Source organism: Podarcis melisellensis (genome assembly GCF_964234715.1).
Source record: "Podarcis melisellensis genome assembly, chromosome: 1".
In the NCBI taxonomy this organism is placed as follows: domain Eukaryota; kingdom Metazoa; phylum Chordata; class Lepidosauria; order Squamata; family Lacertidae; genus Podarcis; species Podarcis melisellensis.
In genome coordinates, this window is record NC_138528.1 from 38,983,583 (window position 1) to 39,002,349 (window position 18,767).

The window sequence follows — 18,767 nt, forward strand, 5'->3', positions numbered from 1 at the left end:
TCACAACCAAAGAAGCATCATTAAAAAGAATTGAAATTCTAGTTTTTCTGCTCTGATAGAAAATCCCAGAAACCCCAAAAGTGTACATTTCCCCACATGTTGTGGCTCACCACTTAAAAGAAGCACAGTGACTTGCTTCTTCCTACCAGAGCTCTTGACAGGGGTTCTAGTCCTGTGGATTGAGTCTTGGATGTGAGTAACGCTATTGACAGGAAGGAAAGCACTTAAACTGCTAGCAACCGGGTTTTAACAGCTTCAGTTGTCAAATCCAGCACTAGGAGCCCCGTGTCAATGGAGCTCTGTTTGGCTGCTCTGCCCTGAAGGTCCGAGCCTCCTAGCCCAATGAAATTTTATGTTGTACACCATTTGTTGTTTTATGTAAAGCAATATATACCTGTGTTAAATACAGAAATGGCACAAAGAAACAGTGGGCACGCTGATCAGTCGTGTCTTCTACTGATCAGTCTCCATATAAGTTGTACTTAATTCACCTTCAGAATGTACTCATGAAGATGATCCTCTATGTCAGCATTTTCTTCCTGTTGGTGGAAAGTTAGAATGTCAGGGAGCCATTGCAGTTTTCTATGTACAACCAAATCTTTGCTGTGGGAAAATATTCAAATATGCACTCTCTGCTTGCCTTCTGAAGTGCTAGTCTTTCTCCCCTTTATCTGTTCCTTTTGCTTTGTATTTTCTTGCAACCTCCATTAACTTTAAATTTAATAATTATATCCTGCCATTATTAATGGTGAAAGCTCCTTGGCTGGATATTTTTTCTCATATAGTGCCAGTTTCATAGGTTCCCCTGATCTAGGATGGTTTTCAGGGAAGCTCAAGGAGTTGGCTATAGCACAAAAGCCATATTACCAAGAGAATATTAATTCATTTTAAGTTGCTTCGACTGGTCATCTATCCACAACAAAATATGTATGCTGAGAAGATGCTATAATTACTTTTTTCATTAGATAATCTTATTTTAATTGCTAGTTCACATGCAACAAACATGCATAATGATAATTATCAGGCTAATAATGAAGTTCATTTGGAAGTTGTTTTTTTGCACAGGTGATCTGATTGCTTCCAGATAGCCGTCTTGTCATCTGTTATTCAATGCTTGTAAACTACACCATGTCGGAGATGCATATTAGACATATAGTGGCTGCATTTTAAAAGCCTTTTTAAAATGCCTCTGAAAACTTGATATGTTTACCCAAATTTTCCTGAACTGTGTGACTCTTTTCGACAGGGATTGCACAGGAAATGACAGTGCACTATTCAATAATAATAATAATAGAATATTTACACTTTGGGCATATATTATAGCCACCATGAAAACACAACCCCATGCCAAATTCTACTCATCTCCGCTGAAATGCTAAGCAAAGCTTTTGCTATGGATAACTGCTATCATCTGGTAATTCTTCACGTCCTTGATTGTGGCTGCCATGATTGTGGCATGGGGAGTCTCAATGCAATGATGTTTGTCCATGCGGTAATGATGTTATGACAAATGGAAGGGAAGATCTCTCTGCAGGGATGCAATTTGGGGCAGCATTCCATATGCTCTGACTCTCTCATTAAAAGCGGTGAAAAGCTTGGCCCACTCTACCCGAGAGAATCCCATCCCATACATGTAACCTGTGTCCCATAACAATCTTCCAGTTCAGCTAAGAGAATCCACTTCATGGTATTTTTTGCCCAATATGCTATGAGAGCAAGAAGTGCCATTCTCCTACAACTGGTCAATTCACAATATAACAGTTCTCATCCATACTTTGATCATTTGAGGCACAGGTGGGTTTTAGTGGCAAATAGTGCCTCATCAACCGTTTCCCCCAAGCCTGCGTAGAGTTTGGCATATTGGGTCAGGATGCAGCCAGCATTCCACACATCAGCATTGGTGACCATATGCTTGAGGTGGTAGATGATTTTGTCTACCTTGGCTCCACCATAACCAGCAGCTTCTCTATTGACCCTGAGCTGGACAAGTGTATTGGCAACGCAGCTACGACAATGGCTCACCTCTCCAAAACACTGTCCTCTTCACACAGGAATTTGTGGGAGGTTCAGTGAATTGGTATTGTATTGGGCCACTGCCGCTGGATTTGCTTGTTTTGCAGTATTTTGTAGAGTATCTGTTGAGCAGATGCTTTTGTTTTGTAAACCACACTGGGATTTTTGTATGGAGAATGGTATATAAATTAAAGAAAATAAAGAAATAAAGAAATTCCTTCCCATGGCAATTAAGCTAAACCAGAGCTCTAATAGTCCACCCCCCCCCCTAAATTGTCTGCCTTTTGGTGGTCAGAATTATGCTGGTAAGGGGGTGGGGAGGAAAATATTTCTTTTGTACTGATTTGCTTTGGCTATTTTTACATGAACATGTGGATTAAATGTAAAATATAGAATCCTAGGAAAAAATTATGGAAATACCAATCCTAGAACAGATTAGCCTGTCTGGCTTCAGTTTAATTATTGTTTAGCATCCTAATTAAGTTAATGGAAATAAATATATTTTAAGCATTTGCAGTATTTATTTGGAAATAGAAACATGTAATGTAGTTCATGCTCAGCATAAGAAAATGGATTGATGTTTAATGGATGGCTTCAGTTTATTAAATATAGCTGCTGTGGTTTTCCATAAGTGGTAGTAGTAGTAGATTTATTTATTTATTTATTTATTTAGTAAGTATACCACCTTTCATCCAAAGATCACAGGACAGGTCACAACAGAAAAATACAAAATGATAATACAAAATACATAATAAAACAATAGAAAACCGATAACTCCCATCCACAAATACATCTACAGTGGACCCTCTAGTTACGTACCACTCTGGTTACGTAACCACTTTCGGGTTACGAATGCGGCAAACCCAGAAGTGTATATTTCTGGGTTTCTCCGTACGCGCATTTGTAGAAGCGCTCAATCGTGCCGTGCGCTGAAGCGGCGCCTCTGCCTACAGACCTTTCAGGTTGCGATGGACCCCCAGAAAAAATTTAGTGTAATTCGTATCTGGAGGATCCACTGTAAATGCTCATGGAAATGTTAATCAGCCAAAGGCCTGGTTATAGAGAAACCTTTTCACCTGGCAACCAAAGGTATGTAATGAGGGCACCAGGCAAGCCTCCCTAGGGAGAGCATTCCACAAACAGGAAGCCACCACAGAAAAGGCCCACTCTCATGTTGCCACTTTTTGGACCTCTCACAGAGGAGGCACAGGGAGAAGGGTGTCAGATGATGATCATCGGTCCAGGTTAGTTCATAATTTCAAGAAAATAATTGAAACTCTCCCTGACCACAACTAAGTACTTGCAAATATTTTAATAAGTTCCAGCTTTTAAAATACTGTACCAAAATTATTACATTTTGTTTTTAAAGCTATATGCTAGTTTATATTGGTATTATATAGGTGTTCATTTTATTTATTTGGTCAATTGATATCCTACCCTTCATCAGATTAATGGGGAGGGGAGGCGTTCAACCTTCTGTATTCACTGTAAGGCCTGACATTTTAAGGTAACATTTATTTAATAAATGCTGTAATCAATCTCCCTTGTGCCTTGGCAAAACAGTGGCATGAACAGAGAAACAACTTTCTGTATTTTAATTCTGTATTACTTTTTGTTTGTTATACCCTTTTTAAAGGCAGGGGTGCATTTTCCAATAAAAAGCCTTCTCCAAAGATAAGTGAAAGTACACTGTGGGATTTGAAAAGCAAATTCTGGTGTCTGTGCTGAAATTTCGCTTTAGGTACATGTCATATTCTAGGAAGGTGAATATGAGGAATAGGTACTGATCTCACCACATGTCTGCATATGATCAGTATGTGGACATATGATAGATGGAGGGATGGAACAGCTACTGCAGCTTCTCCCTATTCATACAGATTGACTCCACAGGATTATAGTTTTATACTTTAGTATTTGAGTATTGGAGCTGAGGCTCCAATACTGTGGCCACCTCGTGAGAAGAGAAGACTCCCTGAAAAAGACCCTGATGTTGGGAAAGATTGAGGGCACAAGGAGAAGGGGACGCCAGGGGACGAGATGGTTGGACAGTGTTCTTGAAGCTACCAACATGAGTTTGACCAAACTGCGGGAGGCAGTGGAAGACAGAAGTGCCTGGCGTGCTCTGGTCTATGGGGTCACGAAGTGTCGGACACAAGTAAATGACTAAACAACAACAAATTTGAGGAAAGGACCTTCCTTGCCTCCACATGCAACTTTGCTGGGGGACCTCAAATACCTCAAATATTGCTGGGAGACCTCAAATATTTAAAATATTTATGTGTTATGTTTAGTAAGTTGTGGAATTTCCTTTCCACAGAGGTGTATCTGGCACCACTGATGCAGAAGCTGAGGTTTCAGGGAAGAAGGGGCATAGAAGACACACAGTTTTACTCAGAGCAGACCCATGGAAGTTAACCCATTGAAATTAACATTTCAATGAGTCTACTCTGAGTTAAACCTAATTTAACACCATTCATTTTATATGTAGAAAGGCAAGTACAGCATTGTAATGGTTGGTATCCATCTGTCTCGGGAGACACCTCATTGCACTAGTGTTGATCTTTAAATCCTATGACAACTTGTTTTTTGTGGTGGTGGTTCATTTGTTACCATTTTCAATTTTAAGCCATTTTGAAATTTAAAGCAGAATATAATTATTTAAAATGCTTGTTTGTTTCCATCATCATCATCATCATTTTACTGTAATGTAATACCATTTTCCATGTTTAAAAGAATGTTATAATTACTCAACTAGTTTCTGAATCATGGCGGTCAAGTGCACAATTGTGCACTGCTTACATTTTATGGAATTAGGTGAATTGTGCATACAAAACTGTGCAGGATTACATCAATTTTGAAAATGGAATGCATTCAGATGTTATTAGTGTTTTCTTAGCATGTTTCACTCCCCCCACCACCACCCGACAGCTGGTTAGTGACATGTTTCCAGCAACACTTACAGTATCATCTTCTTCCTCCACAGCTTCCAAAACTCTTATAAACAGTATGCTGCGGGACCCTTCTCAGATTCCAGATAGAATTCTAGCAAACCAGATCTATCAGGTATTCATCTCTTGGTGGCTGTGCCGTTATCTGCCTAGCAATGTAAAGGATTTTAAACCTCATTTAATTACTGTCATCATAATCTATCACTGAGGTCAGGCAATGCATAAATGGCAATGCAATATTTGTGAAGAGAGCATTTCGCTTTTTAATGGGTTGTTTTTATAGAGAATAAAAAGCATGCAATTTTTGTTTTCCGTGACTAACTCTGAAAAGCTTTTGATAGCCCTTATGAAGAAAAGTAATTACTGTTTTTTAGGATTCTGTTTAACTGTAATAGTTCTGCAGTTGCCCATCACTGTACTACTTTTCTTATTTGTCTGCAGTGTACTGTGAATGACTATTGTTATGGACCGCTGGTGGACTGCATCAAACAGTATCCTTTCTCGTAAAAGTTTAGGTGCACAATTGATGAGCTTAGACTCTGTGGAGGAGACGTGTCTGGCTTTAACCTGACATAAAGTTCTGCTTCACAAAACACATATCATACTCCTCTCTTTTACATTCAATCAACTACAAGAGGGTCATTGCAGATCCTGTCTCTTACACTGTTTAACTAACATCAGATATGCCATATGAAAGTTGTCAGTTCAGTAGATATACATTTCCTGTGCTTAGATGGAATCCTGTTGCTGTTGGTCACATGAAATATGTAATCTTGTATCAAATTATTAGCTGTCATAACTTACATAGTACTATAAAAATTGTTACCTGCTTTGCATTTTCCATTGGACAAAGGGTATTTGAAAAAGTGACAATATCTGACTTACCAGTAGCATGTTCTTGCATCTGTCCAAAGTGGACAAATACAGTTCAAGATAGCTGATGAACAGAAAGCTTCCTAAAGCCTTATAATGGGATCTCAGTGCTTCAGACTAGGACTCTGCATAGTACTTGAAAGATGATGGTGAACTGAGTTCTTCAATGTAGAGGAGACCTGTAATTCCGTTCAAGTCTATAAACTGAAAAATTTCTTACTGTTTGGAGCAAGGATAGGAAACTTGCGGCTCTGCAAATATTGTTGGACTCAGCCAGCCCCAGTCAGCATGGGCAGTGGTCAGGGATGATGGGAATTGTAGTCCAACAGCAACTGGAGGGCCATAGGTTCCCCCCAGTCTAGGGGCTGTCCCTTTTTATATCACTTGTCCCCTGGATATTATCAGGAAATATTGAGTTTTATGATGGTAAAAAAATTGTATGCCAGCCCCAGGTGAGATCTCCGCCCAAGTTTTATTTGTATAATAATTTTTAAATTGGTACTACCTTTCCAAAAAGCTCAAAAAATCCAAATTGAAAATATAAACGGGTAATTTTCAAAGCATGGTAAAATCAAAGTGAATGATTACTTCAGCAAATTCTATCTGGTTTCCTATATCAGGTGTACTTGGGATGGCTCTCCCCACAAAATGGCCTGGTTCACATAGCATGATCAGCCAGTGAGTTGCGGTTTGTGGTTAGTGAGGAGAGAGCTTAACCACATGCCCCAGTTTGGACGACGAGCTAAGCCAAAGTTTGGCTTAGCTCAGCATAGCAAAAAAGACCAGAGAAGTTCAAAGCAGCTATGAGCTTCTATCCAGGAACCTGCACATCCACACAGTCCTGCTAAGCCATAGTGTAACGTGCAGGTCAGTTCTCTAGGGCATCTGGGATATCTCCTCATTTGGGCAACTGAGCAGTATGCTGCTTCCTAATAGAAGGGGTGCCTAATGAAGGCTCTGTGGGGACCATGCTGAGCCTTTTTCAGCTGCTACTCTTTGAAGGTTCCATGGTAGCCCTAGGGAGACTTGCCCCCGCCTCCCTGATGCCTACCACGTAACATCCAGGGCTAGGGAGCACCAGGGCTTTGGTCTCTGCCAATGCAACATCTCCACAACTGTGTGTGCAAATCAATCCCACATAGCACTTAGTGGGGTGAAGTAGGTAATTAATTCTGCCCCGCTCCATTGCTCTTCCCGCAAGCTACTGCTTTGCACATAGCTCTGGCATTAGATACTGGGGTTCTAGTTAAAAACAAAGTAGATCCCGTGACCTGAGGTCTACCTACTTGCATAAAACAAAAATAAAATACCTCAGAGAACTCTTTGAGAGCGACAAAGTGCCTTCCATAGTTCCTTTGAGAGAGATTAATGAGGAACAGCACAGCTGCCTGTACGCCTGAAACCTCCCATCTACTGTTCTACATGGCTTGGTTATATGTAGGAACATTTAATTCAGTGTTGCAAAATATGCACCTGGGCCTGCTCACAAGTCACAAATTAAATAATAGCATTCAGATCCCTATTCAATCATAAAGGTCACTTAGTGGGCTCACACCCAATCCTGTTTCGAACAATTCCCCCGCCTCACACAGCACACCATCCCCAGATGTTTCAAAAGATCCTCACAAGACTCTGGAGAGGTTTTGCAGGGGTAGATGCTGGAGTAGATTATCAGGAAACTTTGTTTCCATTAACTTATTTTGGGAACCCCAGAGGAGGCAGTGAGATTCCTTCTGTGCTACATAAATTGCTTTATCAGCATGGTACATTAGTGCAGGATTGTGCAGCCATTCTGAGCTACATCTGACCATTGCATAGGGTGAAAAAACAATGCTCTTGAGAAAACTGTAATACAGCAGCAGTTTATAGGATTAGTTAAATGATATTTGCTATATGGTATTTCATGCACATTGTAGATCATCATAATTCCTGATCAGTTTTCATGGAACACCATTTTAAAAAAATTGTCAGCCATAGGACAGGTTGCATTATCCCAGACTGTGTAGGAAGGCATTATTTGTGAATATATGTTTTTGAATTTCTTCAATGCTGACCTCATTTACCTGAGACTAAGTCCAGTTGAATGGAATAGTACCGGTACTTCCTTCTGAACAGACATGGTTAGGGTTGCAACCCTACACCTAGGGAAGTGGGGTTAGGCTTGCAGCCTTAGTTGTTAATTTTAAGGCATACAAAGTAGCTTTAAATCAATTTAAAGTTAAGGTTTTAAAAGCATAATGTCTTCTAAGGATTGCATATTGATTTTAAATACAACTATCTAATTATATATGCATGGACTAAAGAATGAAGTCAACCTCTTTGTAAATGCCAGGAGGCTATTTTTCAGTAATAGTTTGGCTGCTTACGGGAAACTAGACTGCTGGATTGCATGAGTAGAAAATGGCTCGTGAGGTTATTTACAAGTTTTGCCCCATGATCAGTGCCATACATCAATAACAGGTATTACTGTAGGCCAAGTCTAAGTGTTTCTGCTTATGGTACATTATAAATTTTGTTCGTAGAATTTATCTTACATTTTTTGTGATCATTCATTTTCTTTCTTTGGCTCTGTCATTATATTAGAGTTTAATGCAGTACATGATTTCCATTGCAATGTTATATTTGTGTGGTGCTGTTTCTTCTTCTTCTTTTTGTATTCCAGCTGTTATTCCTTCTAGAAATTAGAGATTAATAAGAATGGGAAATCCATTTATTGTTAAAATGTTTTAAAAACATCTATGAAGTAAATTAATCAGCTGATAGTTTATTCATAATTATAAATTGCTTTTTCTATCATGATATAACAGAGGTTGGTAGCAGTGCAGAGATATATTCTATGATAACTTCTGTAATGAAACAGATTTCAAATGAATGTATAGAAAGAAGAGGTGCATATTACTTGCTGAATTTCTCAGTGGCTTTCAATACAATGAAGCACAGTATCCTGCTAGGCTCTTTGGTGTGGGAATGGAATGCATGGCATTATGGTGATTCCGTTTCTACATAAAGATTGGGTAGAAAGGATGGCCTTGGGAGATATCTATATGAGACTCCTGGGTGGGGTCATAAGGCGTTTGGGAGTTGGGCAGCATCAGTATGCAGTATTTCTCATTGGCATCTGAGACTATGCAGGTTCTAACTGTTCTCTGATCGCTGTCCATTTTGATGGGTTGGATGTGGGCTAATAAATCAAAACTAAATTGGGAGAGGACTGAACTTCTGTGACTAGTGGTTTCTGTGTTCAGGAATTAGATGGACAACCTGTTTTCACACTCCTAATCAAGGAGCAGGTTTGTAGTTGGGAGACACTCTTTGATTCGACTTGCTCACTGGAAACTTAGGTGTCTGCAGTGGTATGGGTTGCCTTCTCTCAACTATGACTGGTTTATTAGCTACAACGGTTCCTAGACAGCGATAGCCTGATCACAGTAATTTATGGTCTGGTTACCTCCCATTCAGATTATATCATTTGGAGTACTATTGAAGATTGTTTCTCGGGGCAAAATGTGTCTGCTTGGCTTTTGAATGGAGCCACTAGCTGGCTTCTAAGTGGTTTACAACTATAAAAATCAACACATAATTAAAATACGCATTAACAATTCTATTGGGTGCTAATACTCCCATAATTAAAATGTACAATAAAAGCAACCATTAAAAAGCATAACAAAACAGTTATAACAAATAGCAGAAGCAAAGTAGAATCAGAAGTTCAGCTCAGGGAAATTATTAGACCCTGCTCTCATTTGAACCTAAATATTTAGGTGTGATTTTAACTAATACAGACTTCTTATTTTGCCAGTTATTGTTACCTACCCTCAGAGCTTTGGATTAAGGTTAGGATATATTTTAAATAAATAATATATTGGCACTCTTTGTGCGGCCCGCTAATGCTTCTTTCTCTTTCCACTTAGTGGATTAAAAACGGCTTCGGGGGGGGGGGGGAATTGGAATAATTCCGCCAAAGCTAGTCAGTATTCACTGCTGCATAACTGTATTCAGCGTCATATAATTCTAAAACTGAATTTTATTTCAAACACTATGCCTTTCCTTCCTTGATGGAAAAAAAATCAGTGCAGTTGGACATGAGCATGAAGTCTTATTGCAAGAAATGCTTTTGGAGAAAAATATATCTTTTTTAGGTAAGATTTTATATTTTAATCTAGTAGCTAAAAATTCCACATCTCAGTAGCTTTTCCAAAAGAGGTCTCCATAGATATCCTGTATTAGGTAGTAAAGAGAGGCTAAGAAATGATTGATGAGGTACATGTTATCTTTTATTGATTTAGACTTGAGCAGGAACTCAGTTACCTAATACCCCATACTGCACGGGCACAAGCTAGCAATTAATATTTTATAGAATAAGTAGCTGGGAAAAATGCTTTAATATCAGCTGCTGTATTACTTTTGGTGTCATGAGATATTAGCCATAATCTAGGTCTTAGGAGACTCAGTAGGAAGCATAAGAAATATTAGCTGCATAATGCTTCATGTATTAAAAAGAAAACAACCACCACCATACAGGAGGAATTCACTGGTTTCCTTAGAAGCATGTTTATTCCTTCATATTTTTGAACAAGTATATTAAGCCTTCTTGCATTATCTCTAATCTGAACAATGCAAAATGTTAACCTTTATAAGAATATTATTGCTGTTCATTGTAGAAGTATCACTTTAATTTTTTGCAGTTAATACTTGCTTAATGCAGTTCTTATTACAGTGGTACCTCAGGTTACATACGCTTCAGGTTACAGACTCCACTAACCCAGAAATAGTGCTTCAGGTTAAGAACTTTGCTTCAGGATGAGAACAAAAATCGTGTTCCGATGGCATGGCGGCAGCGGGAGGCCCCATTAGCTAAAGTGATGCTTCAGGTTTGAACTTGGACTTCGTGTCTGTCTATGTGCCACTGGAATGTGATGGCTCAATGCTAGATAGTTCAACATGGAAGCAAATTAAGAGGCTAGAATAACTTCTGTGTCCTATAATAACTTTTAAGTGATTTGATTTTATACTCATTTCCACCCAACGTATAAATTGAGCGGAATGTACAGCGTGTCTTCATTGTGATAACACTAGCTATTTCTTAAAGTTACTTTCAGAGAGATCCAATCAACTAAAATATTTTATTTTGAATATTTTTCAGTAACAAAGTACTGTATGACAGGTTGAATTAATGATGTTTATAATGAAGACATAAAATGCAGAGATGACAAAGAAGCATTTTTATATTCATGTATCAGGTTTGCTAAGAAGGTTCATTTAATCTGACACAGCATTGCACGCGTAAGAAGGATATGTATGAGTGCATTAGTAATTCTTGTACCTCCGTTCAAAAGAAAATTAATTATTCTGCTATCTGGTTAAAAGAATAATACTATTGTTTATAATATTCATTCTCTTTATAGCTGAAGATCAGTTACGTGCAAAAGGTTATGACAAAACACCAGACTTCATATTAGAGGTGCCAGTGGGTGAGTCTATGAGGTTTTTAAGCTTTGGTGGGTGAATCTGTTTATACTGAAAAGCTAACGTTCTTAAAGGCATTATGGGAGACACAGGATAATCATGACACTCTGTTAGATATTCACAGTAATGAAACAATGCCTGTAATAATTATGGAGTGGGAGGGAGGGATAAAAAAACTAAGACCCTGATCCATAAGTAGATCCCAGACTGACCTAAGACCCTGGTCCATAAGTAAACCTGTTATAGAAACATGTCATAGAAGCATCTGGATTTGTTCAAATGTGTAAGCTGTTGACCTGAGACAAATATTTTAAAATCTGCTTTATCCTCAGTCATTGCAAAAGCTGAAATACTGTTCCTTCGTGAGACAAACTTTAACCATAATTTCTCAGACTTCGTGCCACTCCTAATGCCCCAGTTGCGAATGCAGGTTAGCTGCCATGGTGCAAATGATAGATTGCGTCATGGGAGCTAAAGAGGCATCCTGCAAATGGTAATTAGGTCAAAGACATCCAGCTGTGCCCCACTTACTGAAAGTCCCAACACTGCTGCAGTTTGTGTGTTGCTACACAGTGGTCCATTTGACAAGGCTGTGAGAGATGAAAATTACACACAGAAAAATCATGGCATATACAACTTTAGCAAGTTTAGCAGGTGTGCTAAGCACCTGCATTGGTCTTGCAACTGAATTAGAACTACGCCATGGATTTGACATAGCACTTGACTTCTAGCTCTTGCTATGCCAGAATTGCACAAAAGAGCAATTTTAAAAATCATTTTAGAAAAATATACGTGCCACTCAGTGCAAGGAAACCTGAGGTCCATTGTAGGCTTGCATGCATGCATTTGTTTACCTGTGCCCATGCACCTTTTAAAAAATCTCATCTTGCTTTTGAAATACAATTTATTTTAGTATACCAAAAGAATGGAAAATTACTACCCCCCTCCAACCTCACAATGTCTTATGATAGCAGTGTCTCACACCAAATGTAACTGACCTGTAGAAAGGACACTATGAATTGAAAACAGAGATGTTGTATGTACCCTTGTTAACCATGAAATTCCTTTAATAAAAACAACTATAAAAAGAGCAGTACCCCACCACACCAAAAAGTGTGCTGCTCCAAGCCAAGCAGGGATTCAGATTTGCGCACATGGAAAGCTGCCACTTCCATCAGAAGGTTTTTCCTAATGTTTAGTCAGGATCTCCTTGAATCCATTGGTTCAGCTCCAAACTTCTAGAGCAGCAGAAGAGAAGCTTGTTCCCTCTTCCATGTAACAGCCCTTCAGATATTTGAAGATAGTTATCATATCACCACTAGCAACATCTGGAGGTGTGTAGGTTTCCCAGTCTTGTGGTACAACGTGGTACAGCAATATTGTGCCCATGTTTCTGCTTTTCCCATGAAAGCTTCACAGTCTTTGTATTTCCCCTAACACTTCATTAGGGACATAATACCCAGTTATTCTGCCCATAAATAATTGAACCTTTAAAGATGCAAGCACACTGTGAAAAGATTGAGTGACTGTGTTTTTCAGTATGGTTTAAAACTGAGGAAGCCTTGCATAACAGTAATTTGTGTTAGATTATTCTTAAGGATTTGGGTTCATTTTAAAATGTATTATCCCCCCCCCCCTTTTAGCTGTGGAAGGTCATATCATTCATTGGATTGAAAGCAAAGCCTCTTTTGGAGATGAGTGTAGCCACCAAGCCTATCTACATGACCAGTTCTGGAGTTACTGGAACAGGTAGATTCTTTCTTTCTTTCTTTCTTTCTTTCTTTCTTTCTTTCTTTCTTTCTTTCTTTCTTTCTTTCTTTCTTTCTTTCTTTCTTGTTATTTAAACTGTAGGCCATATGTACATTATTGTTATTTGTCTGGAAGAAAAGAAAGAATGTTGACATGAAATGGATGTCCCCTCGGCAAGCAGCCACTTCTCTGAGCAGCTCCTGCTTATGGGCCCCGGCATTTTTCATTGCATAAGCATAGTATGTTTGCTGTAGTATTAATGACTGAGATCCTGAGGCATCTTGCGACTGGGCAAGCACTGGTGGGGGTTCACAGTGTAGCAGCCTATAGCACACAACACTAGAAAGCTCTACCACCTCAGCTTGGGTAAAGAAGTGCTAGAACATGTCCCTTACCTATTATCTGAATTTGGCCTCTTAATATTACACACACCCTTTTAAAGGTAAAATTCATGGCGTCTTTGTGAGAGCCAGTGGTTTAGAGCAGTAGTCTCGTAATCTGGGGAACCGGGTTCGCGTCTCCGCTCCTCCATATGCAGCTGCTGGGTGACCTTGGGCCAGTCACACTTCTCTGAAGTCTCTCAGCCTCACTCACCTCACAGAGTGTTTGTTGTGGGGGAGGAAGGGAAAGGAGAATGTTAGCCGCTTTGAGACTCCTTCGGGTAGGGATAAAGCGGGATATCAAATCCAAACTCTTCTTCTTTGTGGGAAGCACTTCAGTTCTTGCAAGTCAGGTCACACAACTACTCACTTTTGTACCCTCCAAAATAGAATAGGATATATTGCAGAGAGCTGCAGTAGGTGGCGGGGATCCATGACTTGTAGTGGCCAAAGGCCTTTCCACTCGGGCAAGGTCACCATTGGATAAAGTCCATCCTCTGAAGGTGCCTTTGTTCATCTTCAATGGCAGGCACTTATTATCAATGCTGTTTTTCTATTTAAAAAAAAAAGAGGTCCCGGAGCTCACTATGAACTTTCCCTTATTCTCTTAGAATAGCAATGGTGCCCACATGAGAGGTGCCAGAGATGAGCTCCAGTGATCTCCAGCTGAAAAAAAAGCCTGCTTATTATTAAAATTAAAACTATTAAACTTCCCTTGAAAATTCATTTCTGCAGGCATTCAAACACGTGTTCCGTCTCTCTTGCCAAGCCTGTGATCCCAAAGTAACTGCTACACTGAAACCTTTTGTGTCCTACTGTTTCTGCCTTTTTCTTCTTCCAGGCTTTCCCCAGTTATTTCACAGAGGTACACCCCACTGATAGAAGAAATGTATCTTAACCTACCAAGCTGCCATGTTTGAACCATTTGAGAGATACCTGTGCTGAATCTATAAAGCTGATACATTTATTCTGAGTTAGACCAGTAGCCTGCCTAGCAGATCTCAGAGTCTCTAGCACTGACTCTTTCGTAGCCCTGCTACCTGTGCTCATTTTATGTGGAGATGTCATGGATGGAACGTGGGGCCATTTGATGCAATGCCCACTTGCTCTGCCCCTGTACTGTGGCCACTCCTGGGTGCATTTTTGCTCTGTAAGATGGCAAAAAATTGCTCTGGGTTTGGTAAAATATTAAAAGTACATGAAAATCTAATTTGGTTTAATTATATAGTTGAATTCCAACCTAAAGCTGTGCACTTGCATATTTTGCTGTAATATACTAATGAGTAAACTAGTACTATCAAGAGACAGATTAATTAATAATTAGTAACTTCACTGTCAATTATGACTTACAGTAAGTAAGGATGCAGTCAGTTTACTATTTCCATTGTTTGCAAATCTGGCTGTCGTGTCTCTAGACTATGTTTTAGTGAGTCCCAGGAGAAACCTTGACGCTGTTATTATCGGAAGTAACTTTGCTACGTTTGAAGAAGGCACTAACAAAATGTCTTCTTTGACACTGATATTAGAATAATGATAATTCTACATAATGAGAGCAGCATTTCTTCTACACTCTTTGAATATGAATAGCAAACCTTCCATCTACTGAAATCTTTCACTATTTAATTGTAATCTAAATGTCTTTAGTACTCTGCACACACTCCTATTGATTAAATAGGAAAGTTCCTATTTAGTCAATAGGAGTGTTCGAAATTTTCCTAGTGTGTTCATTGCTAATCAACACACCCAAAGTTCCTTTCTAGAAATGGCACACACCAAGTGATCCTAAATCCTCACTCAGAAGTTACACTGAGATTAAGGTGACCAGTACTCCATACTAAGTGTGCTTAGAATAGCACAGTCCTATACATACATAGGCACCAGGCAAAAACAACCCTCTTCTCCCAAGCCTTTGCCTAATTATACAATCTATGGATTGTTATTTGGTGTATATTTGGGGGCTTTTATATTGTAAACCGCCCTGTGATCTTCTGAAGAAGGGTGATGTAGACATATAATAATAAAATAATTCATGTCTGCGCATAATGTTCAGTGGGTCTATTCTCAAGTGAGTGGGTTTAGAATTGCAGCCTAAATTGCACCTGGTGAAAATAAAAAAGTATAATGTTCTAAAAACAACTTTGTCAAAGAGAGTAAAACTTAAATTCCATTTTAACTTGCGTCTGTTAAATACCATTTATCACACATGTGCAAAAAGATGTGAGGAAGACGAAGTTATTTAACGTACAGTACTGAGTATTTTGATAATAATGTTATCAGTTGATATGTTGAGGTAAAGTTAAATTGTTTGGAAATGTTTGGAAAAGGAAGACATCCTTTCCCTAGCACAATGTCAATATCTAGCAGTTTAGGGGCTTAAAAAGTTGTATTGGTGAAATGAAACACAGTGGCTCAACAAACGGACTTAGTGGAAACCTTGGGAGTTGCATTTGTCAAGCATCTAGGAAAACTGTTCATGCATACCCAGTATCCAAAGCTTCATTGGCAGCCAATACACAAAGAACTGAAAGGTCATTCTTCTTCCTGCAGTATGATGGTTTGTTGACATATTTTGACACACTGGTACAATACTGAAAGGTTTTGACCTTATTCCAACACTCAGGGACTTAGGATTGCTTAAGCCTTCTAGTGCTTATGGAATTTCACAAATTCCACATTCTCTCTCCCTCTCTTATCTCCCATGCCTGTCCTAGCATTAGTTAACTTGTTTCAGAAATGGGCTTGAATGAATTTAGAGTCATGAATTACTGTCATTTTTCATTCAGGCTATCATTGTCAGGTGGGGGAGGAATTATTATGAATCTACGCAGAGCAATAAAAAGTAGTGAATTTTAATTTTCTCACAGGAACCTTGTTATCCTAAAGGCCTTCAAAGGAGCCCTGTAAAATGTTTGTGAGCAGAAAGTTGTATATTTGTTTAAAGCTTATGTGTAAGCTGTGTATTTTTCTTTCAATCAATCCTATGCATACTTTCCTGGGACTGTCTCCTTTAATTCAGTAGGATTTCTGATTGTGCAGAGGATTCTGCTGTTAACGGATAATTTTTCCAAAGTAAGTAGCATAAAGCATCTTTAGTCTGAAGGAATAATTTTTTAGTGTTTGGATAATAGCCTAATCTTCAGAATTCTAAAGTTTGTGATATCAGTACAGTATGTTTATGATAGTGTTCTTTTTCTTTGCAGTAAAAAATTCAGCAGTGGTGGCAACACAACAAGAATAAAGTCACATAAAGTGCAATTAAGATTACATTAGCTAGTAAATTTCACTTTGGGGGAAATGTTTTCCATATTGAGCATTTTAGTAGTACACCAGATTTAGACAATCTTTTATAAATGTTTTTGAGGCTGTTCTGTTTTTCTGTGCTTTTTCTAAAAGTAAACAGAGTACTATGATCTTTCATTGTTTGAATTATATTTCTTTATATTTTTCCTCTAATCTTTCAAATATTGTTGCATCATTGGAGGCTATTCCATAATACAGACAGAGCGCTTTCAGCTTCCATCTATATTACTGCAAGGCATCAGCTCCAATTTCCTTGGTATTTCTCATTCAGATTAGACAAGCATCTAGGCTTACGTACGATAAGAGCTGACAGCATAGATCCTGCTATGTTTGCCAAAGGCCTGGTCACAGACACTCCACTATGTCAAAGAATGTCAGCCCCCACAGACCTTACCTTTCAGAACTCCTTGTAATTTTTAATTGACATTTACATCTGACATTTTGAATGTACATGTTATTGTTGAGTCTTTATCTACATATGAATGGTAGAAACATTTTCTGAACAGAACCAAAACATTTTTTAAAAATTATTATTTAAGAAGGTTGGTTTGCTTGCTGAAACTCAGGCCTAGCTACATTTCCTCTCCCATTGTGTAATTTTTATGAGTGCTTCGCTAATCAAATTACGAAGCTTTCGCTGTGTGTATCAAGAAAGAAGTTAAAATAGAAGACAAAAATAGAATCATCTTACTTTAGGACATACTAGCCATACAGTCGTGCGGCAAGAATCTATTTTAAAACATTAGCTACATTATTTGGGATATTTTAAAATGTAGTACACAAAATGACATATTCATAAGTATTCCAAACCCCATTTAAAGCATAATAATTTGAGGGGGGGGGACTTTTAAATCCTTTTTTATTCTATGCCATGTAATATTTTTCTGCATGCATTTTCCAAATGGAAGTTTTAATTTAATTTTTTTTAAAAAAAATTAAATTAAATGAATAAGGGTAATTATCCTAAATCGGAATAAGGAAGTTCAGTTGCTCATAAATGTCAATAAGCAAAGAACTAACAGAAGTGGTTTGTCACAAACGATCCTGCTTTTCTTCTAATTAGTTCATTTACATTTTACAAATTAACAGTAGAATAGAAGATATTCCAGCAGCATACTATAGCATTACTGACCTGTATTTGTATCTGCCAAATTTAAGTTAATTAGAAATGTAGATGCTGTTTGTTTTATCTGTCACAAAGCTCATCTTTAAAAAAAGGCTAGACACACTCCCCCCTCCAACATTTATCATCTAAATAATAGTCTTCCCAAGATGGCAGCCTCATAATAAACTCTTTTCAGTGGAGTGATGGGTAATGAAGCTTGCTTGTGAAGGAAGCGAAAAATGTTGTCTAGCCAAATGCATGAATATGATGGCTGGAGAATCAGTGGACTTTCTCAGTCATCAATCTTTTTAGTAGCCTCTTACACATCTGAATATTTTGATAGATGATCTAATAATTGAGTTATCTATCTTTCTAACTATCAGAGTTGTATAAAAATTATTCTCACATTCTACTGAATATTAACTATATTAGACATCCAGTAAATTTTTCAAAAAAAGAAAAAGGAAGACCAGGTGTTGGAAGAATTTTATGATGCAAATACCCTTAATAAATTAACTAATGGAAATCTGAAGAATTAAACCTTCTGAAATTGTATAAGCATACAGTAAAGACAGAATCTGAAACTGATTACATTAAAAACATTGGGATGTCTGCACGACAAGTAAAGAGAAGTTCCTGATGTCACTAGTGGTAAATTTAAATAGTGTGTGAGATATAAAACAAAATATTTTTCAGAATCTTTATATGGACCAACAGTGATCTCAGATTTATTCATATCTGATTTTTACTTGGAAGTGGTAAACATAGGGCCCAATGGAACCTGACATAGAAGGTCTGTGGCTAGAATCTCCCCTTTTATTTCATTTCTTTGTGTCCCCATTTGTTACTTTGAAGATGAGGAAAGTAAAATAAGAGCAATGGAGTATCATAGATTTGCTGCCTCACACCTGGTAGAACCTATTGGTATTATCT

The 18,767-nt window shown here is 38.2% G+C and overlaps 1 protein-coding gene across 6 annotated transcripts in view; it reads left to right on the forward strand.

The window, feature by feature from the left end:
- The window catches only part of CDIN1 (CDAN1 interacting nuclease 1), a 120,019-nt gene that overhangs the window by 62,362 nt on the left and 38,890 nt on the right, over window positions 1–18,767 (forward strand). For 4 of the 6 annotated variants that reach the window (XM_081887383.1, XM_081887386.1, XM_081887385.1 and 1 more), the window contains 5 exons: window positions 4,997–5,076; window positions 5,403–5,452; window positions 9,906–9,973; window positions 11,240–11,305; window positions 12,944–13,049. In XM_081887383.1, coding sequence (XP_081743509.1) covers window positions 4,997–5,076; window positions 5,403–5,452; window positions 9,906–9,973; window positions 11,240–11,305; window positions 12,944–13,049 — 370 coding nt within the window. Of the gene's footprint in view, window positions 1–4,996; window positions 5,077–5,402; window positions 5,453–9,905; window positions 9,974–11,239; window positions 11,306–12,943; window positions 13,050–14,040; window positions 14,184–14,270; window positions 16,499–18,767 lie in introns of those variants that run through there. The other 2 variants (XR_014162690.1, XM_081887384.1) reach the window with 2 other exon arrangements.